At 44.0% G+C, this 26,655-nt stretch overlaps 4 protein-coding genes across 12 annotated transcripts in view; 2 read left to right on the top strand and 2 right to left on the bottom strand.

The window, feature by feature from the left end:
* Window positions 1-2,620, top strand: part of SLC35F3 (solute carrier family 35 member F3) — a 170,347-nt gene extending 167,727 nt beyond the window's left edge. For 8 of the 9 annotated variants that reach the window (XM_080586423.1, XM_080586421.1, XM_080586422.1 and 5 more), the window contains 2 exons: window positions 53-142; window positions 935-2,620. In XM_080586423.1, coding sequence (XP_080442549.1) covers window positions 53-142; window positions 935-1,179 — 335 coding nt within the window. In that variant the 3' untranslated portion in view covers window positions 1,180-2,620. The remainder of the gene's footprint in view (window positions 1-52; window positions 143-934) is intronic. The other variant, XM_080586424.1, reaches the window with a different exon arrangement.
* Window positions 2,621-3,795: 1,175 nt separating this feature from the next.
* Window positions 3,796-14,686, bottom strand: LOC308193522 (uncharacterized protein). Its single transcript, XM_080588345.1, has 3 exons — window positions 5,129-14,686; window positions 4,500-4,780; window positions 3,796-4,193 (listed from the first exon to the last, which is right to left on the bottom strand). The coding sequence occupies exons 1-2, from the start codon at window positions 5,534-5,536 to the stop codon at window positions 4,544-4,546; spliced, it is 645 nt and encodes a 214-aa protein (XP_080444471.1). The 5' UTR covers window positions 5,537-14,686; the 3' UTR covers window positions 3,796-4,193; window positions 4,500-4,543.
* Window positions 14,687-14,847: 161 nt separating this feature from the next.
* Window positions 14,848-16,462, top strand: COA6 (cytochrome c oxidase assembly factor 6). The gene is made up of 2 exons (XM_080588346.1): window positions 14,848-15,149; window positions 16,071-16,462. Exons 1-2 carry the CDS (start codon window positions 15,006-15,008, stop codon window positions 16,164-16,166), a joined length of 240 nt encoding a protein of 79 aa, XP_080444472.1. The 5' UTR covers window positions 14,848-15,005; the 3' UTR covers window positions 16,167-16,462.
* A 714-nt stretch (window positions 16,463-17,176) lies between these two features.
* The window catches only part of TARBP1 (tRNA guanosine 2 -O-methyltransferase TARBP1), a 43,233-nt gene continuing 33,754 nt past the window's right edge, over window positions 17,177-26,655 (bottom strand). Inside the window, exons 22-30 of the mRNA XM_080588344.1 lie at window positions 26,498-26,647; window positions 25,120-25,206; window positions 24,093-24,289; window positions 22,964-23,045; window positions 21,501-21,672; window positions 21,049-21,240; window positions 19,962-20,086; window positions 18,656-18,792; window positions 17,177-17,554 (exon numbers count right to left, since the gene is read on the bottom strand). Coding sequence (XP_080444470.1) covers window positions 17,392-17,554; window positions 18,656-18,792; window positions 19,962-20,086; window positions 21,049-21,240; window positions 21,501-21,672; window positions 22,964-23,045; window positions 24,093-24,289; window positions 25,120-25,206; window positions 26,498-26,647 — 1,305 coding nt within the window. The 3' untranslated portion in view covers window positions 17,177-17,391. The remainder of the gene's footprint in view (window positions 17,555-18,655; window positions 18,793-19,961; window positions 20,087-21,048; window positions 21,241-21,500; window positions 21,673-22,963; window positions 23,046-24,092; window positions 24,290-25,119; window positions 25,207-26,497; window positions 26,648-26,655) is intronic.

The following is a 26,655-nucleotide window of genomic DNA, read 5'->3' as shown; positions in this document are numbered from 1 at the left end:
GCTTTGTCTAGTTTCACTGGAGTAAAAGGTGATTTTTTCTTTCCTTCTTCAGCATTCAATATTCTACTAAATTTCGGAATCGCTATTACGTACCCCACCTTGATTTCTCTTGGAATTGTACTGAGTGTGCCAGTAAATGCGGGTAAGAATTTCTGACTTTTGCATCCTAATGAGTACATGAAATCTGTGGCCTTTCAAATATCTACCGGGGATAAAAGCAAATAGCTCTGTTAAAGACATTTTACATCTTCTCTTAAAAACTTACGCAGATGACACTCGTTAAAAATTTATACTTTAATTGTTAAATATGTGTTGTATGATATTGCATGACTATTCATAATTTCTAGAATTGCTTTTAAAGTTACTGTCTGAAGAAGCCAGTGTACTGAAAAACAAACCAGATTTGAAGTCATCCATCTCCGGGCTGGGATGAAAACTCACAGATGAAGTAGAAATCAATTCTTAATGATTTTTTTCCAGGCAGGCTTAATATTAAGTTGAAACAAATAGAATTAAATACATTTTAGAGCAAATATCTCTTAGTAATTCTGCTTGCCTTGGTAAATAAAAGAGCAGGTGTAGAGACTACAGGGTAGTAAGGCTGGGCAGGGGAGCGGACGGGCAAACCTGGCCCAAACCGCAGCCCCCCCCCCCCCCCCCTTACTTGCTAGGCATCAAAAGAAACAAAAAATACATTATCATTTACAGTTTCTTGCTCCTTAAATGAACCAGGGCCTGCTGTGCCCGCTCTGACCCGGGCTGCACCCTGCTGTGTGCTATTCCCTGCCACCATCTCCCCACGGCCACGTCCTCGTGCGCAGCCGACCCAGCACCGCAGCCCAGCCCTCAGAGCCAGGGAGCTGAGGGGAGGGAAGGGGGGTACTGCCCTCGTGCTTTGTCCCACATAATAACACCAGTTCAATGTCCCACACAGTTGTTGATCACTACACGAGTGAAATTGTCTTCAACAGTGTCCGAGTAATCGCCATCGTCATTATTGGCCTGGGTTTCCTCCTGTTGCTCTTGCCAGAGGAATGGGACGTCTGGGTGATAAAGCTGCTCACGCGTCTCAAGGTCCGGAAGAAGGAAGAAATCCCCGAAGGGAATGGAGACATCGCTTCAGGATTGCCTAACAAAAGCCGGAGAACTCGCCCCTCCATGTCATCCTTTGCTCATTAAATGCTCTTTTTACCAAAACTTTGTGGTTAACCTTATATATGATGATGCAAAGGTCTTTTCTTGGGAAGAAGCACACCTGTCCAACACGGTGTACATACCTGTACAGTTTTGATATGATCACCATCTAAGGCATCAAGTCTTGGCATGTCCAGTTTGCTTGTACTTTTTTCACATCAGACCTTTCACTTAAGTAGTACACTGAAAAAAACTGCAAACCAAGAACCTCTCTTCTCTTTTTAAATGAATGTAATATATAGTCAAAATATATTTGCATAGGTTATTTTAAAGAATGATTTTCATGAAAAGCAGGGCAGACATTTTGAACATTAGGTACCGAATGATGCATTGCACACTGTGATTTAAAAGAAACAAATGCTATGCTACATCACATGTTTATTTTTTTGACCAGAGCTGTACTCTGATAGTTTTCAAGGAACCAAAAGGGAATCTTTACAGGGACAGGAAGATGGAGGGAAGAGTAGAAGGAGGGAAGTTCGGAAATCACTCTGTGTAGGTGAGCGCATGCTGCGCTGGAACCGGACAAAAATTCAAGTGCTAAAAATGCTTGCACTAAAGCACTAGAGGGAAAGCAGTCTAGAGCCCAAATCTCCTGGTACTGCACACGACTGTAGTCCACGTTTAAAACCATGCAAGAGAAATCCAGTGCCTTCTACAGAACTCTTGTCTTTATCCGCGCAGAACCAGGCCCCGCTGCGAGACGGCGGCACTGCGGGGCTCAGGCTTGCAGCCCCGGGCACCCCAAATTCCCCTCCGGCATCAGGATGTGCCCCCCCCCACATGCTCTGTGGCTTCCCTGGGAGCGCGGGGCCCGGGGGTCTGCAGGTTTGTGTGCAGGGGACCTGGTTCTCCTCCCGCTTGCACAGGTTTTACCCCTGTGTGGAGCCGCACTCGGTTAACGCTAGCGTGAGAAAGGGGAAATGGTGGTGGTCGCGTGGGGAAAAATCTGACCGAAAATGCATGACGGAGCTGACGAGAGCGGGGTTGCTGGTGTACAGTCTGAGGACACGGACTGAGGGGGTGAATCGCCAGTTGCTTTTACTCCATAATTGTGAGTGTTTAAGAGTTAAAATTGTAATATATTTACATCAAATGTAACACTTTTTATGAAACTTGTAAGCACCAGGATGTTTACTTACGCAATTTTGGTTCGCCATTAAATTTCTATCTGTGATAGATCACATGCTATGTAAAAAAAGGGGGGGAAAAAGGTTATAGTTTACTATTTTTGAAGTTTACATTGTTGCATACAAAATTAAAAGTGTTCTTTTGAACTGCTGCCATAGCCTAAGGGTCCCTGCTGCCACTGAGGCCCTCTTTGTCTCAGGCAGGGGTGGCATCCACTTCAAAACATTTTAGCAAATCAACTTCAGATTCCATTAGCTGTTTGGCAACGCTCAATAATAAAAGATTTTAAACTCAGCTTCTGTCAGTGCTGTTTCCCTCTCTTGGCTGCACCTTTACTCCAGTTTTGCTGTGGGTTGCATCTGGCGGAAGCGATCAGGTGGCAGAGACAAGATCAGCCAACGTTCAGTCTGGTCTCACAGCCACAGCTACATCACAGGAGCTTTCCCTCCACTCAGAGTCCCACTGCCTTCAACACGAAACTGGAGTCAAAGCCCTGCAGGCGTTGTCCATGTCCCCCGGCACAACTTGAGGCCATTCCCTCTAGTCCTATCACTAGTTACCTGTGAGAAGAGGCCGACCCCCAGCTCCCCACACCTTCCTTTCAGGCAGTCGTAGAGAGCAATAAGGTCTCCCCGAGCCTCCTCTTCTCCAGACTAAACAACCCCAGTTCCCTCAGCCGCTCCTCACAGGACTTGTGTCCCAGGCCCTTCACCAGCTTCTTAGCCATTCTCTGGACACGCTCCAGGGCCTCCATGTCCTTCTTGTAGTGAGGGGCCCACAGCTGAACACAGCACTCGAGGTGCGGCCTCACCACAGATGAATGCAAGGAACGACCACCTCCCTGGTCCTGCTGGCTACGCTATTCCTGATACAAGCCAGGCACGCCGGTGGTCTTTCTGGCCACCTAGGCACACTGCCAGCTCACGTTCAGGTGAGCATCGACCCCCCCGATCCTTTTCCTCTGCACAGCTTTCGAGTCGCTCTGTCCCAAGCCTGTAGCGCTGCATGGGGTTGTTGTGGCCAAAGCGCAGGACCTGGCCCTTGGCCATGTTGAACCTCATCCCCTTGGCCTCTGCCACTGATCCAAACTTTGCAGGTCCCTATGCAGAGCCTTCAAATGCAAAGTGTTGTGAAGTAGGAGCGGAGTTAGTCTGGAATTAGTCCCCCAGGCACATGACTCACAGGGTCCTGGGCACTCACCAGCCACTGCCACCTCCCAGGGCCATGGGCACCCCCAAGGAAACCTCAGTGGGACACGGGCACCCTGCCAGGATGTGGTCTCTCCTCCTGGGGCATAGGCGCCTGGGCGGCACCTCACAGCTCTCCTCTCCCAGCCCAGCTCCCTCACTCCTCTGCAGGTGTGTTCTCTAAAACCCACACGCAGCAGCGCTCACCTGCCCCACTGCCTCCCGTGTGGCTGCTGCCCCAAGCCCCTTGGTACCAAAAGGACACAAGTTCCTGTATGGATGATCTTTATTCAGCTGGGAGATGTGGTCTGCTACCAACAGAAATGTTCAGGAGTCCCCCAGCCAGCTCTGCTGCACACGCATGCTCCTGCTGTCCTCTGTGGAGCAACAAAGCAGAGCCATGTCCTTTGGGATGCCAGCAGTCCCAGCGGTGCCTCTGGGAGGATGGAAAAGGGAACTTCTCCCCGGAGGTCCTCATGAGATGAATGCCGAGTCCCCGCTGGCTGTTGCGCTGGCAGAGCACGGGCAGCCCACCAGGGGACAGCTGGCATTGTCGGTGGTGCCCGTGCAGGGAGGCGGTGTTCATGGCGATGTTGGCATCCAGTTGTCAGGGGAGGTGCCTTCACCGCGGGAGCCTTCGGAGGGCTGAGGTGTGTCCTGCCTCACCGGCTTGCTGTCAATCTGAAGAGAATTGACTGTCAGATGGGTGAAAATGCTGTGCCAGAATTATTAGCCAGGCACTTCCTTCCACCCGCCCCTTTTCCCGGTGCGATGCCTACCCTCCCACGGGCCTTGGAGGTCCTAAGTCCAAGGGCTAACCCAACAGGTCATGGGCATTCCCTGGCCACTGCCACCTCACAGGGACATGGGCCCCTTCTCCTGGGTCATGGGCTCCTGCGGCGCAACCCACAGCCGTGGGTTCCTAGCTCCTCTCCCCCCTTCTCCTGGAGCATCAGCCTCCCCAAACCCATGGACAGCAGCACTCACTCGCCGCACTGCCTTTCCTGTCACTGATACACGGCATGCACGCTCTAGATGAATTTGCGGAGGGTATGCAAGGGGACCGTTCTTTTCTTGTGCTTGTTTTGTGCCTTCTTCCTGGGCAGTGGGAGCCCAAGCTCTTGCAGGCGGAGCTGGTAGAGGCGCTTCAGGCACCTCACCACGACAGCAGCATTGGCCTCCATCCGGCAGAGCGAGGCACAATCACCCAGAGCGTCCTTTCCCCGGTGGTCTGTCCCCACGGAAGCTGAGGCCCACCGGACCGTTCCCTGGAAGCAAAAAGAGAAGCAGCACAGTGAAGGGCATGGCTGAGGGCTCGCGGGGTGGAGAATTGTCCTGCTGGGCTCGGCTTCCTCTGGAGCGTCCAGCCTCATAGCACTGCTCCGGGCAGTCACGGGGCCTCACAACAGCACCGGCAGGCCCTGGCCCATGCTTGGGGCTCCCAGCGGCTGTCAGCCGTGCGGCTGGGGAAGAGGCAGAGGGGCTCTCGGGGCCTGCTAAGGCTTCTTTATGCCTGCTGGGTTTTGTTCTTTCCTGGGAAGCCTTGTGGCCAAGGTCCTTGTGGTCCGCTCGCCACAGGCTGGCCCTTTCCTGCACACTGCGTCTCCACCACTCACCTGTCTGCTGTATCTCTTCGCACTTCTCCAGAGGCTGAGGGCAAGCAGCCCCACGCCGAGGAGGCAGATGGCGTCCCGGTTATTGCACAGCAGCCAGACGCTCCTGCCCTGGGCAAGGTATTCCCAGTAGTGGCCCAGGGGGTAGGGCAGCTCGGAGGGCTGGCGCTCGGTGCCGACGGGACGTTGCTTTGGGCCCTCTGAAGGGACCATGGTGTTCAGCCTGAGCCGGATCCGGCTGGGGCAGCTGGAAAGGCCGAGGCTGCAGGGCCAGTTGGAGACCTGGTGCTTGATGCCAAGGCTCCTGCTGACCCTGACCCTTTCCCAGCGGCGGTGGCCGCAGAGGCCAAGGCCACAGGCGCGGAACACAGCCACGGCCAGAGCCAGGAGGAGAGCCAGGTCGAACTTCATCCTGCTCTCTCCTGATGAACACAAAAGAACACTGGAGACGGCTGTCACGCTGAGCAGAGCTCCGGCAGTGACCACCAGCACTAGCGGCAGTGACCAACAGCTCTCGCAGCAGTGACCACCAGCACTAGCAGCGGTGCCCAGCCGCAGCCTGCTCTTATGCCCGGCCCTGTGTGAGCTCACAGGGCCTGTCGCCGGGAGACCGGCAGGCGACAAAGGCCGCGGCGAGGCTGGGGAGGACGCGGGCAGGCGGTCTTCGAAGCCTGCTGCTGCCGCTGCAGTCCACACGGGGGGACTGCCTGACCAGCAGGGCGGTGGGCCTGAGCCCCCACCATGTTTGTTTGGGACTGTGCCCTGGATTTCTCAGTGAGAAGGAGCCGTGGCCAGAGCCACATCCAAGCTAGGCAGCCGTGGCATGGTTCTCCTCAAAACCCCTCTTGGGGGCAAAGTGGAAGCCCCCATCAAGAGGAAAGCCCCAAAATGGCTGTTGGTTGGATAAAATCATGGAATCATTAAGGTTGGAGAACACCTCCATGATGATCTGCTCCAACCACCCCCACATGACCGATATCACCCACTAAATCACGTCCCTAAGCACCATGTCCAGCCTTTCCTTAAAAGCCCCCAGAGGGACGGTGACGCCACCACCTCCCTAGGCAACCCGTCCCAATGCCTGACTGCTCTTTCTGAGAAGAAATGTCTCCTCATTTCCAACCTGAACCTCCCCTGGCGCAACTTGAGGCCATTCCCTCTAGTCCTATCACTAGCTACCTGTGAGAAGAGGCCGACCCCCAGCTCCCCAAACCTTCCTTTCAGGTAGCTGTAGAGAGCAATAAGGTCTCCCCGAGCCTCCTCGTCTCCAGACTAAACAACCCCAGTTCCCTGGGGAATAATAAGGCCCTGGCCCAGGCTATGTGTTTGTTCTCATCTCTCTCCATGACCAAATAGACACTAAAGGCTTGCCAATGGAGATTACACATGCAAGCAAAAATCTGAGGCTGTGGGAAGCTGCTCACAGCCCTCGTCCCATTCAGGATAACACAGCTCAATTTTAAAAAATTTGGGGGAATCAGGAGAGGTTAAGGTACAAGACAGGAGGACATGTACAATGCTAGTAACTGGCTTGAAGGACACACACACAAGCTTGTGTCTCAAAGCTCCCAGATTAAAATTTACTGCATTTTCAGGTATATCATTTTGTCACCCTCAAAGTATCCTGCATCCCTCCCCAAGCTCCCTGATGACTCGAGGCCAAAGAAGAATGTACAAAGATCCCTTCTATTTTCCATAATTTCAGTAAGTGGCATCTTCTGTCATCTCTGCACTCCATTTTGGTGTGTCTTTGATGCAGTCCAACACGTACCTGAAAGGCTCTAAATGATGCTTCAAAATCTGCACCCGGTGTGTGTTCATTGCTAAAATGGCAGCAGACTCTTCAGTGCTCAGTGCAGATCATGAGGGAATTTACGCATCACAACAGACAACAGCATCAGTAAAACTGCGATTTACAAAATGTGATTGTCATTGCTTCTGCCGGCTTATCCTTCCTGAGAACAGGCTGAACAGGGGCGAGGGCTGGGATTTCAAACCGTATTTTATTACAGTGTCTCTCCTGAATACGAGCTGAGGAAACTAGATTAACCCATTTTAAGCACTTCTGAACTACACACAGACTAATCAGATGAACTGACCTACACCTCTTCAGGCAACACCTTGCCCTAAATACCTGGCTTGAAGGCAAGCAGATGCTTGATGAAACTTTCCAGAGTGAAGCCCAGGGTGTGTGACTAGGAGACTGTCTAGAAAGCAGCACATCCATATGGGTACATGTGGGCATCTGTGAGAGCCAAGGCTCCCCAGACCCGAAGCTGAAGAGCCAAAAGGAACTGTAGTCATTAGCTCCCCCCAGAAGGAGAGGCAGAGAGCCAGCCCTTCTGAGAAAGCATTAGATGCAGCTGGGTCACCCTTCAGTTGAGGGCAAGATTGAACTCTGCTGATGCTGGTCAGGTAAAAGATACACAGGACAGATTTGGTGCCTTGGAGGTCAGGGCCGAGCTGGCAGGCTCCCCGGCGTGCCCCAAAGGCACTGTGTGCAATCCCTGCAGCACTGTGTGATTTGGTCCTGCTGCTGGTGCGTACGGACCCCGCACAGCTCTGCAGGGCAGCACCAGCACCACAACCCGAGCCTGTAACCAGCGCTTGTAGCCCGGGGTGGCCACCCCAAACCTCCTCCTGAGGCGGGCCTGCAGGAGGGGGCTCAAGTGCTGATCTGGACTGTCAGCTTTCTCCTCCAGCTCATCCCTCACAAAGCGACTTGGCTCCTCCCTGCTTATACATCCAGTGGGCTTGTATAAGCAGCAAGTTGAAAAAAATATCTGGAAAGTAAAAAACATCACCAGGCCACTGCAGCTGCCTCCTTTCACAGCTACACAATGCAGCAGTGAGGAATCCAAAGAAGGAACAACGGTTTCTGCCCCTCCCATGCAAGTCTTTTTCCTTGGCCCCCTGTCTGTAGATGACTCCTGCTGCTGCCTTTATTTTTTGTTACAGCCATCCAGAGTCTCATCACCACATGAGTCAGAGTCGGGCTTATATTAGAAAGTTTCTTCTGTTCTTCTGTCAAGGATGGTTGTATTCATATCAGCAGCCTTCAGAAAATAGCTATAACAGGCAGAAATCCAGCCACAACACTCAGATGAACAGAAGACACTGCAACCAGCATCTAGCTTTACTGTTTTAGGGGCCGGCCTCACTCATCTGAGGTTCTCCACAGTGCTGCTCTGTGTACAAAGCTAGCACACTGCTGAGTTGGTCAGGGCTGACACAGGCCACAGGAAGGGGATAGGGGGTTCTTCAGGGGATGGGGAAAGAACAGGACCCCGAAGCAATGCCGCTGGTGTGGAGCAGGAGCACAGGAAAGGTGAGATGAGGACAGAAATGGCCTTTGGGAAACACCTTCCAGGGTGAGATGCCCACGTGCCCCTTGCTACAACTCCCAGAGAAGAAATGGGGTCTGTGCTCATGCTGTAAACTCACGAACCACAGGGAGCTTGGCTCCACGCCCCTGATTTGTACAGCAGACAGGAAGGAGTCCTGCAAGGCCTCCAAAACTGAGCTACTCCTTGGCAAAGGCCAAGGCTGAGGAGTTTCTCTCACAATCCAGCCCTCATGCAAGCTGTCTTTGCAAAAATAGCCAGCAGTAATGGATTTTGATGGATGAGTTTAAGTAGCTCATCATCATTAAAATAGAAGCAAGTAGATTTTCTTCAGCTGGCATGTTCTAAGGGCACCTCTGTGACAGACTGCTCCTTACTTAAAAGTCTTCAACATCAAAAAGGGAAATTAAAAAAAAAGAGCTGAAAGATCTTTTGAAAGCAAAGAGGAAGTCAAATGAACAGCTGCCCACCTGCAGCCTAAAAATCTTTTTAGAGGAAATCACATTCCTAAGGACAGGACCAGCAGCTCAAAGTAAAGTTTCTGAAGGTAAAATGCCTCATACTTCTCTCTTCTACCTGAAACTCTGTTGGGGGGGAATGCACTATCACTCATTCTGTATGCACAAACTTATTCTAAGGAGGGTGGCGATCAGCATTTCTCCACACACGACAGACACACTAAGATGCAACCAGCATACTTTTCAGTAAGGAAGAATGAAACATAAGGAGAGTTACAAGTCTGGAACAGGCCCAAACGGTGGAGGTTGTGGAGCTCACATCAGCACTGCACTTAAGAACCTGTTAAGTGCAATCTCTCTGCAATGGGACAGCATCTTTCACCCAACTGATACATAAAGAAGACTAAAGTAGATGTGCTTTAAAGAAGTCCCTTCTCCTTTGCCTTTCCACAGGGGAGGGTGGCCCTGGCTAGCCTCCGCGGATTACTTACACAGACCTCCTGCTTCTGCACGTACCCACAACTGGCCAAGATGCTGAAGACTCAAAGCTGGCTTCCAGTGGGGTCCAAGCAGCAGGATTTGTGGGGACTTACAAGGTGTGAGCTTTGGCTCTGTTCTTCTGCCCTGCTGGCCACTAGCATGCACGAAGGGCCGGTGAGCCCAGCTTTGCTGTCTACCAGCAATAGCTATTGCTGCCCCTCCAGCTTCTGAAGCTGCCAAGTCTTTAATGACTCCAGTCTAGTGAGCAAACAGAGGAAGCTGTATAATACTGTCCTTGTGATTTTTGGCTACATTTTAAACGCCTGGCTATATGTTTTGGCTATACATTTTTAATGCTTTCCTGACATGTAAACAAAACCATCTCCCTTTCCTTGTGTGATTCTGGATTCGATCAAAGGCATGTTACTTGCCAGCTTGGCTGCTATGAAAATTGACATTGATCTTCAGAGCAAATATTCACCATGTTTGAGAACAATGTTGCCTTTGTGCATGTGAAAGCAATCCCATCTGGTACTGCACACCCATGCTTCACTGAAATGTTTACAGTGAACGCTAAGGTGATCGGTGCAGCTGATGGATTATTAAATATAACACATGGATGCAAGCATTCAGCTGGCTTTTTGATAAATAGAGTATGTTTCAGTCTCAGAGAGAACCAGGGACCACTTCTTAGCTTTCAGTACCTATCATGCCATGGTAATTTGAAGGCATCCAAATGAAACTCATGAGTTTTCTTCTTCCATTTACATAGCTTTGAAAATCAGTCTGTCTGCAGAATGGGCAGATTCCCACTTTCCCATCTGAGCTTTCTTGCAAGAAACTGAACATCAACATTGCTGCAAAGCAAGATTGTGTCATCCTTCGTGGGCTATGAGAATTGCTAATCAGCAGCCAACAGAAGAATAAGAATTGGTCAGTATTCTTGCCTTACCATTGCCTGCTCTTCCCAAAATACTCCTTTTTCTGTTTTCTTCCTTCCTAAAAACTGAACAACAAAAAAAAAGGAATATTGGCATTAAAAACAATTGCCTATAATTAACACAAATGTCTTCACCACCTTACAAGAATCCTGACCCTCTAGGATTTTTTTCCTCTGTCACAACTTCTAGGTATCCTAGTGATATTCAGACAGCGTTCTACAGAGCACTTCACTGATGTCCATGAAGGGTCGCAAAGAAAAGCAATCTTTTCTCTGTAGGCGTCACATTACTATGCAGGGGTCTGAAGAAGATGAAAATCACTGTTGTGTCTGTTGCGCCTCCCCTTCCATCTCCACACCAGCCTGTTTCATCCTTCCTCATCAAATCCCCTCCAGTGCTTCCTGGGCACACGCAGCACTCTGGTACAAGCAGAGCTAGCACAGAAAGCTGCGGCAGCTGTCCCAAAGCATTTACCTAATTTTCTATGTTCATGTCGCCCTGGCACTCCCTATGGCAGGGATCTTCACAGCATACAGCAAAAACAATATCATGAGGAAATGAAGGTAAGAACCCCAACACACATTGAGTTGCAACAGAATGTGGCAATGCACATTTTGTTAGGGATTCAGAAAACTGATTTGCTAAAGCTGCCCAAAAAAAGCTAGTTTTCTTTTTCCTCATACACTCTTCCTTCTTTATTCATTCAAAAGAACAACAACAAAAAAATGCTAACTCATCCAAAGAAATTCATGTCATTGTTTAAAAATAAAATAAAACTTACTTAAGATCTTAATGAAATAATAAAAAGGAATGCTTTGAATAAGGCTACAGAAAGTATAGCATACACAATATGCCTCTTTCAGACATTTAGTTACAAACATTTGGTATTACCTGCAAAGTTATTGAAAGAGAGAAGTTTTCTTTATAAGCATACACAGATCATTTAGTAACATCAGTGGGTACTAAAAAAAGAACTCTAATTATCAGCTGAGGAACTTATTAACTGTCTGTCAGTTCCTAAGCAATTCCCTTACTAGGCTCAGAAAATTGTTGCTCTAAAAATCAGTGGTCTCTAATGACTGATTCTCCAAGAGGGGTATTTAGTTTCTAAAGCACTTTTAAAAATTTATTTTAAAGCTAAAGATGACCTTTTCTGTTAAAGAATGACCCACTGGAATGAGAATTTAAGTCCCACTGAACCCTAATAAACCACAAAAGTAATTTCAGAAAACAATGTGGGGAAGACTTCGAACTATAGAGATGTATGAAAGTTTTCCCTCCACAAGAACAAAGTGCTTCTACGCTTGTCTTTGCAGATTGCATCTTCAAAGCTGCTGCTGCTGCCAAGAGTAACCTGTGAGGGTCTTCAGGCAGCAAAAGGATGGAAGTACAATTTAAAATTCGGTCACACCCTACAAGATCTCAAGAGATACACTCCCTGGCTGGCTTCTTTTAGGCAACCAAACCCATTTCAGCAAATAAGGCTAGAAGAGAATAGGGAGGGGACCTTGCTGCTTAACCTGTTCCTGACTGCTACTTACTTTCTCCCCTCTAAAGACCTTCCAGTAACAGGCATTCAAAGCCTCTAGATTTTTCTTCCAGAGCTTCTGTGCTTCATGAAATAGGATTGATGTACTAGTAGGCAAACCTCCTTTCTCCATCCAATGCTTGCCTTCAAAACACTACGGTAAAATTCACTGTTTAAAATGAAACGATTTTATCTTCATTTAAGTGAGAGCTTCCCAGAGAGATGGCTGATGTCCAACCATCTAAGTAGTCTCTGTTAAAACATTTTCAAAGAGGAACAGAAAGAGGCGACTACTGTTTGCAGTTCATGGTATTTCTTTGCTTAATTTATTCATTTTTAATAATAAAACCAGACACAATTAATTATTATGATTTCTTTAATCATATTCTTTCCTCAGGCATAGCAAGGAGCACTGGAAGACTAAAAGAGTCAGAGTTACATCTTTAACAGACATCTGAAAAGCAAGAAAGAGAAAATATTGATGCATGATTCTCTCACACTACATATTTTTGCAATTTTCATTTTAAAATATGGCTTGGTGCTCAACAACAGAAGACAATGCCCTGAGCCACCTCAGGTAAGATCCTGTTATTACTTCTAGCAAAATAAATAGTTGGGCACAGGGCTATGTTGCTTAAAGAACACTATTTCAAATGAAATTCACTGACAATTTATTATGGATAAGCATCATAATTTAAAGGAGGTTATATATGAGTCTTTCTATGCAAGAAAAACAAATTAATTGAGCTCTTGGTATAAGCACAAAGCTGAACACAGCCACAGTACTTCAAGAAGTGCTTTCATTACTGGTCCTAGATATACCTGTAACATGCTAATTGCTTCAGCAGTGAAAGGAGAAATTATCATGGCAGCCAATCCCAAACCTGCTGGGTAAATACCAGGTAAATATGGGGTAAATAAGTCTGCAGGTGACGAGAGATTTGTAAGGTGTTCATCGGAAGGCAGAGCTGTATCCCAGTTAACAACAACAGGCACAAAAGAATCCGAGAGCTGAACTACTGTACAGACCCCACACAATTCACCTCAACACGGTCCTGGCAAGAGTGTTGGTGGACAACGGGCACCTGTTTCTTTAATGTCTCACTAACTATTAAGTGGAAACATAATTCAGAGGCTTCAGTTGTGGCAAGCAGCTCACCTAACAAATCTGGAATTATTTCAGCCTTCCATCTTTCTAGAACATTTGCCTCTGCCTGGCTGTTATAAATATCCCATTTATTACTTGCTGGGCACACTTCCCCAAAGCAAAGGGCTAAAGATAGATGCTTAGAATTGGCAAATTAACAACAACAAAAAAATTCAGCTCCTTATGATAGCAGTTTAACCAAATGGAAACACTGTCATTAAAAATATATTAGAGAAATCTGTCTTTTTTTCTGTTCACGTACTTTCTAAAGCCAGATTACTAGATTTCCATAATATCCATTACATAGAGTTATTTACAAATGTCTTCAGCGAGTATTTCTTGGACTGCAGGCCCTTAAAGAATAAACTATTTATCACAAATATCCCAGATGTACTATTGGGGCTTTGTGATTAATTATATATAATCACATTATTCCTTCTGTTTCATGAATGCAATAACTAAACAACCTTATACGCAGCATAAATTTTAAAATCTGAAACACAAGTGACACTTGCTATTACCACGTTTTGGTCCTGAAACTTAATGGCCATTTTCTTTTTAATATTCACGCTTGTAAAAGCTTGCTTCTCAAAAGCTTGTGTGCATAAGAGTCATGAGTGAGCTTAATTACTTCTATATCAATTATTTTCAATAAAAGCCATAACTGAAATCCTACTTTTGTAGTGACTTCTACTCACCTTAAAGTCCCTATTATGTTAGAAATTAATTTACTGCATTTCCCTCTCCTACCCATCATAGTCTAGCAATAAAAAGTGTGGTTAAAGTAAATAGCCAGAGATGAGAACACAGACTGTGTTAAACACCATCAGGTGTACTGCAGCATTCACGTTCACTTTGCTCCCCCAAAACATCCCTCACAAGAAGTATCTTGACAAAACATGTCCCTTCCAAGGGGTTGGTTAAACATTGCAACAAACGAAATCCCTTCCAAATGTGGCCGGCTCACAGGGGCTCTGCTGAAGGGGCTCTTCTCTTACAACACCTTTCCCTACAGACAAGCGAGCCACCGACACCGTGCCCCATGAGAGCATGCCTCCCATCACCGGCCAGAGCTGTTACCGTGGCCCAAGGAGGAACCACGGCTTGGGTCAGGAAGGGCTGAGCAGAACAGAGGGGCTCGGTGGGCTCCCTTCCCCTGCAGCACCCCTGCTCCAGCGAGGTGCCCTGCGGGCGAGCTGCTCACCGGGGCACTGGGGCCGATGGGGAGCCAACGGCACGGCCGTCACCACGCCAGGCCCTCCGCCTGAGCTCGGCCTTGCAGTTCAGCCCCGCGCAGCCCGGCAGGCCACCAGGTGCCGGTGGCTCAGCGCCCACCAGTTCGGGCTCGTATCAGGAGGGTCTGCCCAGCCACCAACACTTCCCCCATCCCACGGCAGCAGCGCAGGGAGCTCCCATGGAAACGGGCGCTTCTGGACCTGCACAGCACCTAGCGCTTACAGGCGGCTGGCGTATATTTGGGCAAAGACCATTAATTAATTGTGCAGCACCACAACACCCCCCGGTACCCCCAGGGAAGTAGGCACGGCAGCGAGCCTGCCAGAGCTCAAGCAGCGTTCAGACAGTGCTCTCAGACACATGCTTTGTTCTTTGGGTGGTCCTCTGGGGACCCAGGAGTTAACTCCGTGACCCCTGTGGATCCCATTCGGCTACTCTGTGGTTCTGTCATTCCCAAACACAACCGCGGCACCGCTTCCTCCCAGCGCCGCGGGCCTCACGCCCGGTGCCAACCCCCGGCGGAGGCGCAATGGCCGCCGCCCGCCCCGCCTCCGCCCCGCCCGCAGCCGCGCTGGGCCTGCGCCTGCTCCTGACCTTCGGGAGGGAGGCTGAGGGCCGGGCCGTGCTGGGCCGTGCTGGGCCGAGCCGGGCCGAGCCGGGCCGAGAAGGGCCGGGGCTCCGCGCTGCGGCGAGGGGCGCGGCGCGGTGTCGGCCGCCCCGTGTGCCCGCGTAAGGCGGCAGGGAAGATGTCGGCGCCCACGATGCAGGAGAGGAAGGCGTGCTGGGGGGCGCGGGACGAGTTCTGGCAGTGCCTGGAGGCGCACGCGGAGGACGCGGCGCGGTGCGAGGAGCTGCGGCTGGCCTTCGAGTCCCGGTGCCCCCAGCAGTGGGTGAGCGGCGGCCGCGGGCGGCCCCACGAGGGCCGTGCCGGGACGGCCGAGCGACTGCGGGCCGCGGGGGGACGAGCCCGGGGGGGAGAGGGAACCACCGCAAGCCCGGGCTCCCCGATAAACAGGCAGCCCGTAGGGGCGCACAGCTGGGCAGCTGGAACTTCAAAAGGGCTGAAGGGGACCGGGAAGGTTTAGGAAGCAACACAAAGTATTGTTGGTAAAGGAGAACAGCTCATGGGGGAGGGAGGTGAGGCTCAGGGGGTGCAGCTGCATCATAAAACCCACACCTGGCGTCTTGCTGCGGATAAAAACCTTCTTTGCACAGCAGGGATTCACAGTGACCCATCTGCTTGCACATAACTCTTCTGTGGCCTGCATGTGTTTCAGTTTCCTAAGCACGAGCTACAATTCCTATCTGATTTAAGAGGTGTTGCACCTTGGCAGCAGTGGTGTCCAAGGGGCTGAACACTTCCTATTTGAGCCCATGAACCAAAATCAGCTGAAAAAATCAGTATGCTCCCAGTGGCTTACACTTTCAGGGCTGCGGTTCTGCTGTATGGCATTTCCAGTGCTGGTGGTGTTGTTTGCAGCACTTTGCAGAGGTCCTGCACTCTGCGATACCATAGAAAAGCTGCTGAATTTACCTGTTTTCCATAATCCCTGTTCACTGCAGCAAAAAAATGCAACTTAGCGGGCTACTTTTATTAGATGTTCACGGGAATAAGGGGAGAGGTGATGACAGGTTGAATCTTCTCCTTCAGTCAAGCAACAAGCTCCTAACTGGGGTAGAAAACTAAAATCCTACTGAAATTTAGTAGTCAAAAGACCATGTATTCCTCAGTCTTGTTATGATGCACAAAGGCCCTTCCTTGTTCTGCTAGTTTCTTATTATGAACATGAGTTATTTCTCTTTTTAAACAGGTTAAATACTTTGACAAAAGAAGAGACTTTTTAAAATACAAAAAGAAGCTTGAAGCAGAAGGGTTTCATCCTCCAGAAACTGCTGGGAAGGCATAAGTACTCTGCTTTCAAAGTATAGCTGATGAGAATAAAGCTGTGGAAGGAAGAAGCAGGAAAAAGCAACAGAACCTGCTTCAGTGCAAGAACTCGAGGTCAAGAACTGGTAACCTGTCTTCCTAAAATGCAGGCCGCTGTTCTTGTTGCAGGGTCTCACGTCTGCTTAAAAAAGGATGGTCATGGACAACTTGAGTATGAGTCAAAGTAGTATAGTGCCGGGCTGTTTGCAAATCTGCGGCTTTGAACATGTAATGACAGTCATTGTTTCACAAGAATAAATAAATGATTATATGATAGCATCATGTACATATTCTAAAAAGAATTAAAGTGTTTTTCAGTAAGTGAACTAACTTTTCTTAAGAAAGCTTTTCCAACTTCACTTCCATGTCAAAAGCCAGGGGAGGGTGGCTTATGTAATCTGCATTTACCATTGGCCAAGTATTTCAAAATATTTTAAAGTATAGTCAGTTTACTACAGTAGCCATTAAAAAGCCTAATGTAGCCTGTGTCTATGATACATAAGTTATATATTTTGAGTATTATTTTTTTTTTTTTTTAGAAACAGTAAGGTTTGTTGTTAGCTGTAACAAGTGGTTTCCAATCGGTATCTGTTACAAGTAGGGCAGTTGTTTATCTCACATTATGGTCTTCTGTGTGATTTAGAATTATGTTACTGAAGTAACTCCATTAAAAATACATAGCAGGGTTTACAGCAGGACTAGTAAGCTCGACCATAAAGGACACTTAAGGGGCAGCATAGGAAATTTGCTATAGACTGGATTTTATATACATTTTGAAAATTAAATTCACTTACACTACTTGGTGTTGGAAGCATTAAACACTACTCATACTACAAGTTTGGATTGTGGTTAGTGCCTCCACTGTGGTTAGTGCATGTGGTCAAACATGGCTGACAATCAAAATAACAACAGCAAAAATCCTATGTTTTGAATGTGGGATTGTTCATGGTACTGTGTTGATGATCACAAAATAAATCACACACCACGTGCAATATAAATAGTATTTATTACCAATGCAACCAGTTTATTTAAGAAGATAAAGCATTAAGGCATGTAAAAAAATCACTCTGAACTACAGAGAACAAAACATGCAAAATATAAGAATCCTCATTCACCCTGAGTTGTATCTCCTCTGTTCAGAATTTCATGTTGTAGCACCATAGGAAGTCACCCAGATGTACTGTAAGGCACAAAATTCTTGGTAGTTATTTCTGTTTTTGCTTGATCACCTGTTGCCTTGTGTACTCCCAAATCAGCAGAGCTCCACTGACATGAACATTGAGAGATCGAATAATACCCTGCTGAGGAATTTCCACACAGACGTCCAGGTGGTGAATCAGGTTTGCTGGGATTCCCTCATGTTCATTTCTAACAGAGAAGAAACAGCAACTTACATCTGGGAGAAGACAGATGTTCCAGAAGGAAGATAATAACAGAAGTCACAATAGCAACCAAATACCATTTGGAAAATGGAGCATCTGCCCTTAAAGGTAACTGGTGAGCACAAGAGTATTATTATTAAAGCAATTTTACATTACTGATACAAAGAAAGCGTGGGTGACCTAAGCTGTGATACAGGAAAACTGGCAGAGCATTCCATCTTTAGTTCACTGGGCCAGCAACAGCTGAGCACCTATCACTCAGACTTCCCCCACTGTATTTATTTTGAACAATCCATATACAGCAACATAAATAGTTATAAATAAGGGCATGAAGCTGCTGACACAACAAAGGGGGGGGGGGCGGGGGAAGGCTCAACTACCCACTTCACTTGTGACAAGGTCTTGGTATGAGGGAATTTCAGACTAACCAAAATCTTGAACTGGAAGTATTTCACTTCTTTAGAATGAGCACATCAAAAGATACCAAAGGTTTTCAGTAATTAAAGCTATACTTTTAATTAGAAGAGAACAAAGTGGTTATGAGAACTACAGTCTGAAAACAAACTATATTCAAAAAGGGCTGAAAAACAGAGGTATTTTTGCCTACTTTGTCCTAAAAGGAGAGAGAGGCCCCTTCCTCCTGACCTCACTTGGTGGCCCAGCAATTCCAGGATCTTTCTGACTTCTAGACATTTTATAGATTGCTTTAGCCTCCCCTTTGTCACATCTGAGGCTTCCTGGTTGTAGGAACTGATAATTGTTTTTCTCTAAAGTCCTCTCAGCCTCTGCTCAAACTGCAAGTACTGTACCTGCATCTGTGTGCCACATCTGCCTCATCCTGATTTTTTAAAGGATGTCCCATAAAAAAAGAGTTGCAGTATACAGACTGGTTACTAAATATGAGATAAAGGATCGTTCAGGAGTCCCTTAGCACACAAAGCCAAACTCATTGTCATTTTCCCAATCTCTTCCTGTTCTAATTCCACCTTTACCAGTGTCACTCGGTTTTCACACGACCCAAATCCGACTAGTAGAAGGGCATGGATGGATGGCAAGAGGTAGATTTACAAAAAGCACGTGTTCTTACCCCAGCAATAACAGTGACTTCTCTGGAAAGCAATATTCTGTAAGATCAAAACTTTTTGCTGTCTGTTCCACACCAATAATAGTGTAGCCTTCTGTTTTTTTCTGCTGTAAATAATCAACAAGCTGAGATGGCTTCACCTGTCCATCAAAAGTAGGGAGAAATACACAAATATTTAAATATTGCCATTTGTAAACTTCTGAAGTTACTGTAAAAAAAAGATTTACTTGGACAGCTTTTAGCAGGATGAGGTTTATTCCCAAAGACTGTCCATATACGTACATTACTATTTTAAAGGCTCTTTAGCAATAGGAGAAAAGGTAGGTAATGTCACAAATATTCACTCCATAAATACAATGAACAAAGTCATTTCTACACTTCTGACAGCTGAATGTAAAAGAATCACTATTGCATAAGGTAAATTGCATACTTGTTATCTTAACCATGCAATCCCTTCCTGAAATAACGTAGTGGTTGGTCAGTATTGTAACCCAGTTGCCTTACATGCCTGTATTACAACTTGTGATAGCTTAAGATAGAGGTAAATAATTTCTTTGTTCCTTCTTCATCCAACTCTATACTGCCTATTTGTATTAGATTGCAGTTTTTTCCACGCAACAGAAGTTCTGTCATCAGCAAAGAAGCAGAGAGATTAGGTAAGAAAATGTGTGCTCATCAGCATCCTGTTTTAGGCAAAGCACTCTACAGCTTTATTGCTCTACAAAATAAAATCTTAATATGCTGAAAATAAACACCGTGTAAAAAAAATGAAGAATTCAAACTGAATTGTTAAGATGACTTAACTAAAGCTGATACTGAAAAACTAATTGCTATAAAATACCACAACCATATCTTCTACCAAATGGTAAAGATGCAGGTTGAAAACCTCATTTTTATAAGCTAGACAATAGGTTCGAAAAGCTTAGCACAAGCTAGCTTCAGGCAAATTTAATGATTATACTCATGAACTTACCAAAAGCAATGATCTAAGCAAGATAAATGCAGTGTTGTTCAACTTTTATAAACAAACATCACAATTGAATATTCCACTATAAAACACTCAGTAAGCTATAACGGCAGCTCGCATAATTTATCACAGCAAAATAAAAACTAAAGTTTTCAAATTCTTTGTTACCAGGCTGACTCAAAAGTTATTCCAAAATATTCAATGTTAAGTGTCAGAAATGACAGGAGCTTGTTAAATAAGAAGCTCATTTTTTGCAAGAGGAAAAAAAGGTAAGACACTGAACTGTACATTTGATAAACTCAAGACGTGATAGTTTTTAGCTATTAAACTGTTTCCATTCACCTCAACAAGGGGGAGCCACTGCTCTGCAGAAACACTAAGATGCTGAAACTGTTTATCTTGTATGTAATGAAGACTGCCGACAACTAGTGCAGATGCCCCAAATATTTCACTTGTACGACACAAACCTACAACAGAAGAATTAAAGTGATTTTTGTATAGAAAATAATATAAACACCATGCCAGAATATTTTAGCAAATGAAAAAGGACATTTTTATTTTAGCCCTCTGTTTTTAATCAGTTTCATGTACTTTTAGGTCTTCTCCAAGTCACACCTTGTTCCATATATCTTACCAGAAAAAAAGTGTTTTGTAACTTAGAAGACAGATAAAAATGGAAAAAGCTCTTTGTCTGGATACCACACTTCTACAGTACTAATTACACACAGTAATGGGGCAGCATAGCAGCCTAGGTGTGGATGGATGGACATGTGCACACACACTTAAGCTCTAAATCCAATACCAGTTAAATGAAAAACTTGAGAATGACACATCACAGCATTACAGGGCAGACAGCACCAGCTTGTGGGCGTATTTTTTATTAACAGTTTACCTCTAGTTATTAACTGCTGACAACAGCAAGCACAATGCAATAACGTATTTGTAGGACTTGTTATATCACAGCTTGCACTTGCACAATAGGAGTACTTAAAATTGGAAATGGGTACTTTCCTGTTGTCGAACTGGCATGAGAAACTAGTATATCTACAAGATTTGGTTTAATTGGTATACAAAAAAAAATCATTTCCCTTTAACAGCATACACAATTATGAAAAACTTAACTGTGACAAAGAATATGAATGCAGAAAGAAACCTAGCTGTAAATTACAGTGAAGTTCTATTTAATTAATGCATGCTACATGCAAGTGCTTTTTTTTTTCTTTTTAATAAATAACTACAGAATACTGTTTTGTGAAGGGGGCAACATTTGGTTACCAAGTTCTTCAAGGATAAGGATCTATTCTTCTGGGTAGTACTAAAATAATTTTCTTACACCAACATACTAAAAAAATTCTTACAAGTAGTTTCTATTAGCCAAGCGTGCTCTAAAGTCTAAAATAAAAGTTTTAAAATGTCCGTTCAACCTTACCTCCTAAATTGGTAGGTTTATCAATAAGTGAAGCCACCACAATCAGTCTGCTGTTTGATTTACCAAGTTTAGCAGCACGGTCCTGAAATACCATTTCCAGGTCTAAACTAGGAGTACTGTTTTTCCAGGGTATAATCTTTTTCTGAACATCAGTCCATTCTGTCTGGCCATCTGTTTCAACTGAATTTGAACCTATGAAAACCAAGTATTAAGTCATATGGATATAAAAGTCATAGTGAAGCTACTGCTTCAGTAAAGAAGATTACCTAGATGGTAATACTGTAGGCAACATTAGTCATCTATTATCATTTTATGGGACGTACTATGCTCATGCAGATACAAAACTAATACAGCAGGATAACAGAGATTGTGCGCATACTAAGACAAGATTTAGTACAGAATTACACTATTGCCACACACCAATAATTTAACACAGATTAGCTATATTTTACCCATGTCTTGCTGAGTCCAGTCACTCGGTTTTAGATCAAGAAGTTCAGTTCGAGATTGATACCACTGAAATGTTGGTGGCAAAGGAATGTCGGTGAATCTGTCAAATTTACAGAGTGGGATCCATTCATCCTCAGCCACTTCTGAAAGGCGTGGAAGAGTGTAAAATATTGTCTGCAAGGTAACAACATTATTAGGAAAGCATCACTCAAAGCAAGCATAGCAGATAATAAATTAACCTCTAGGCAATTTTAAAGCACACATCTTTTATCTATCATCCCATGATTTTAATACTAGTTTTTCTTGCCACTTGACTTAACTTGCTAACAACTCTCATGAATCATCTCTTTACCTTGAGTGCTATCCAAAACTTTCATTACACTACTCTCTCTAGTTACATGTTTTTAAGGATCTGCATTGATTACTGTTCTATAGGTTTCAGCAGAGGTCTTGTGAAAATGTTTTATGCATAACACACTGAAGGGTTTTCAGATGCCCTCATGAACTTCTAGTAAATAAAGCAGATTGCTTTAACAGCAAGAGGAATACGGTCAAAAACATTAAAATCTAGTCCTAAAACCCAACTCAGCACCACCAAAACAGCTAACCACAATTAATCAAGGACAAAAACAAACACCACCATCACCCTGCTCGAACTGAACGTATGAATAAAATGAGGAGTTTAAAACCCAGATGTTGTGGTTATCTTATTAAGATGTACCCTGAATACATTTAAACACTCAACAAGTATCAGCCTTGCTTTTTCTTATTGTTCAAGATTTTCACTGCCTGACTGTGGTAAGTCATATCTAACACATCTAAGTGTTCACATAAGTACCTTACAGAACATTAGTTTTCAAAAATAGAAAAATACAAATAATTCCTTCTCTGAAAGACAGCACTGCTTGTGCCAAAACTCATCTATCCCCTTTTGTATTCATGTTACTCATCTATTTTCAGTTTACCTGCTATTTCCATCTCTTATTTTTATCAGCACTCGTATTTTTGCCTTCTGTCCATCACAGTGTTTATTCAGCTTTCAGTTATTTAAGCTATGGCAAAACATATAGCTGAAAAAGATGTTCTAGAAGCTACGTATTTGTATTCTGTTCACATGAGACAACAATTTAGTTAAGTGTTCCCTGGAAGTGTTCAAGGCCAGGTGGGATGGGGCCCTGTGCAACCTGGTCTAGTGGAAGATGTCCCTACCCATGGCAGGGGGGTTGGAGCCAGGTGGTCTTTAAGGTCTCTTACAACCGAAACCATTCTATGATTCTATAGCAGAGATTAATAAGAGAATTAAGTTGTAGTCTTAATGTAAAATCTATCACAAAGTAATTTTTTTGAGTTTTAAATGCATAATAGTCTATCATTATTTCTGCTACAGTAGAGCATATAAAGAAAGTTAAAATATACTTGTACAACTATGCAGATACAATGATAAACAGTATTCTTTAGGACTTGCCTCTAGACTATAGTCCTCTAGTGGATGAAAAGTTGCAAAGAAGAAGTGATCTTGGATTCGCTGCCAGTTTCTTCTAGCATTCCTGCAATTGCAGAAAGTAATGCAAGAGGTACACAAAATGCAACATACCAGATTTTTTTAATTGTCAAATTGGAACATGGCAACCCAATTGCATTTACTATATGGGAAAGAAAATAACAATTAATTTAAATTAATTAATTAATTAAATTAATTAATTTAAAAAATACAGCATTTGGGAAATCAGTTTATGTTTCAAAAAAGACCCCTAACATGTCTCCAAATTCTATTATTCGAAGAAAAAAGACCGGCAATAAAGGGTATCCTGTGTGGGCCTCTTACAGAAACCAAATATTAGCCTATGGTTGAGTGACTTACTTTTAATTATCAAAGCGCACTATCAAACACACACACACAAAAAAGGCTATTTCCTGCGGCTTATCTGTATCCCACATCTTGACATACCAGCTTGGGTAACAGTGACTCTCATCAAGGAAATGAATGAGAATGTTCTCAGAAAAAATAAAGCAGTCCAAGTTTATGTTGGCTTACAAGACTATTAGAAATTCTAACTAATTTTAAGTAACTCATAACAACTGGTAAAAACAGATAAAAACACAAATATAGTATAAAAATATTTTATTTCCAAAGCACTAAACTGAAAAGCATTTATGTAAACCTCATTTAATCATCACCCAAAATTAATTTCCCAATTTTTTTTTTGCCCACACAGAAGACTTTTGAAAAATATGACACCTAGAACATCTCAGTTTTATGTTTGAGAATTTACTGGTACCAGAAAGTCTGGAAGAATGATTTTTTATTTCTCCATAACCCATCAGATGACTTAGCACCTATGACTGTCATTTTTTTTTCACACCACCTCTAAACTATGAGCACTGTTCAAACGTGCCTCAGTTTTTTCTGTTGTGCTACAGTAAGTTATCACTTCATTTGCTGATAAACAGACTTCACTTTCCAAGACTTGCTTTCTTTTAAATTGGAATAAAAAAACAACAGAAATTATCAAGAACCATTTTAGAAATTTAGACTTATTGCAAATGTCTCTGAAGAATAATGTTAAGCTCTAAGTCAGCAGAATGTTACTAACCCTGTGCCATGCATGTTTTCCACTTGTTGAAGGCTAGATTCAATGACTGGTGTCAGAGCTTCAAATTCTTCCACATGCAACATTCTGCACATACCCCAGATTTTTTTAAGGGCAACTAATGCATAAAGTCGAACACTGAAATTATGGTTGAAACACCACTGTAGAACTACTATGAGGGCTTTCTTCAGAACAGGCTTCTAAAAAACAAAAGAAGATTTTCATTTATGTTAAGTCTTAATGTATCATTTGGAAGTAGAAAAGTAAGGCTGGCCTAAGAACCAATGCTCTCAGGGAAGTCTTTCAGTCCAAAAGCTTTAACAGCACCTATACATGCAGATACAGGCTTCTGAACATGGTTCTGATTTCCTTCCTTCCTTCCTTCTCACTATGGCACAGAGATACTTGTTTTGAAAATATATTAGTTTATTGTAAAAAAAATAAAAATACTGTTCTGCATACATAGAAGCCTTTATTTAACATGCTTATCTTCTAGTACTTAGGATGCTTATTTTTGTAAATTTATGCAAACAGTCAAAAACAACAGAAATGCTTGGATTGCTGCAGATATGTAGTATTTTGTTTCACGTAATTTCTGACTGTATTTAAAGTTCCATTTAAAAATTAGAATTCCAAATAAAAAAATATTAATGTAACGTGGACTAGTTAGTTCCAAAGAACTCTGTATGAGTGTTACTATTCTATAGAAAGATGACCTTCTTTCAGGTTACCTGAGCCCACGACCATGCAAATTAAACTCAGATCAAGAAAAACAACCCTAGCTTAGTTAAACTGGAATAGCTGTTCTAAAAAAACTCACAGATAATCAAGGCCCTATGTATCCAAAACATCTGCTATTTATCTAGTTCTCAGTAAGTCCAATATGGACAAGAAGAGCTGGTATTTTCTGTGTCAAAAGGTACCTCAGCAGCAAGTATTAAAAAGGTTTTGAAGACAGATTTCAAAAACAGTTATTTCATAAATTCAAATACAGTGCAACTGAATAAACAACAACTGTAGTCAAACTTACCTTCTCTGAGGTATTTTGAAGAATGATGTCAAAGTGTGATAACACTGATAAAAATGTGCAGATGCTTGTTTTAAGCTTTTCCTCATCCTAAAGGAAAAAAAGAATGCCACGTTTTCTAAAATTCTGTGAAAAATATTTTGTGAAAGACAGCATAAAGTATTGTGTGCTTATGGTGCACCCAAACAGTGCAGAAGCTTACTTCCTGCACTGCCATTCCAGAACCATTGGTATTGTATTAGGTTGTCTCACTAAAAATAAACATGGCAGGAAATGTTTAAGTATTTTTGACAACTTCAAATTGGTGGAACTTAGACTGTACTGTTACAAGATTTAAGCAAACTAAAATTTTTAGATTAATCTGACCCTCTAAGTATCAAGGGATTTTAAATACACACTGAAATAGACTTGTCCCCAGTGCAGAGAAAAGTACAGCACACATCATCAGTGAACAAAGTTGTCACACAGGGTGATATTAAATACCAGCCTGGTTTGGGGCAAAAATATACAAATACAGTTTTCAATTCTTTTTTCTTTTAAATTCTTCTCCTACTGTTTGACTTTTGAAAAATAACTACAGTACCACCTAGGCTATTTGTATTTGATAATCAAGACAGCATCACCAATTAACTATGTTGAGTGGTGAGCTTCAGCAGAGGCCCACATGTAATGTCTTCCTATACGTTGGATGTGATGCAAGTACATGTTATCTACTCAGCCCAAATGTACAATGCTAATAAATTCAAGGTTGTCAGAACACACTATGACTATTTCTATTCTAGGTCAAATCTTAAGATTACTTAAGAATCCAAGACAAAAATTAAATGCTAGCAAGTTCTCAGTCAACCCTTTCATGACTTTTGGGTACCATATGCAAAATCTGCTTCCAGTTTGGAACTGCATTTTAGAATGCCATTCTGACAGAAGTTTACATTAAAAGCTGCAAATTATGTATGTGTTATGTAAGCCACATTCCTCCTCTGACAAACAAGACTATGTAGAAGCCTTGCAGAAGCTAGGTGTGGAAACAAAAAGTGACTTGGCAATACCTTCCCACACTCAGAATCTAAGTTGTCTATGTATTCCTGATGGCACTTACATTGGCTACTGAACAGACTACTCCGATTCACTACACCAGCTCTACTGAGCCCATAGTAGAGTTTACATTATAAAGGGAAATCTCTCAACAAGAAGAATTCAATTGTCTTCAGCCACTTCTGTATCACAGACTTCTAAATGGCTCAGACAACAGTCCAGACTCACTTCCAAGCTCAACAACCCACTTCTTCTAAATGAAAATACACACAATATATGAAAAAAAAAAAACACTTTACCCTTTTTGTTCAAATTACTTTGAGTGAAAGCCAAAGTTCCTACTTACATAGCAAAAGCAGTCCCAGAATTTACTAAGAAATTGGGGATATTTATGAAGACTCAAGATAACAATCCATTCTATGAAGTATTTCACAGATGCCTGATTGTTACCAAATCCAGCCTGAAAAACCTTGTCAAGGGTTCCACACAAAAAATTCTGAGAAA

The sequence above is a fragment of the Anser brachyrhynchus genome (assembly GCF_964034855.1).
Source record: "Anser brachyrhynchus genome assembly, chromosome: 3".
Taxonomy (NCBI): Eukaryota; Metazoa; Chordata; class Aves; order Anseriformes; family Anatidae; genus Anser; species Anser brachyrhynchus.
The sequence above is the reverse complement of the archived record's forward strand: the minus strand, read 5'-3'. Positions and strand labels throughout refer to the sequence as shown.

Excerpts from the sequence above, each read along its gene's own strand:
- LOC308193522 (XM_080588345.1), bottom strand. The coding sequence starts at position 5,536 with ATGAAGTTCGACCTGGCTCTCCTCCTGGCTCTGGCCGTGGCTGTGTTC. Across the intron at positions 4,781-5,128 it reads CGAAGAGATACAGCAGACAG|GGAACGGTCCGGTGGGCCTC; the intron begins GTGAGTGGTGGA and ends TTTTGCTTCCAG.
- COA6 (XM_080588346.1), top strand. The coding sequence starts at position 15,006 with ATGTCGGCGCCCACGATGCAGGAGAGGAAGGCGTGCTGGGGGGCGCGG. Across the intron at positions 15,150-16,070 it reads CCCGGTGCCCCCAGCAGTGG|GTTAAATACTTTGACAAAAG; the intron begins GTGAGCGGCGGC and ends CTTTTTAAACAG.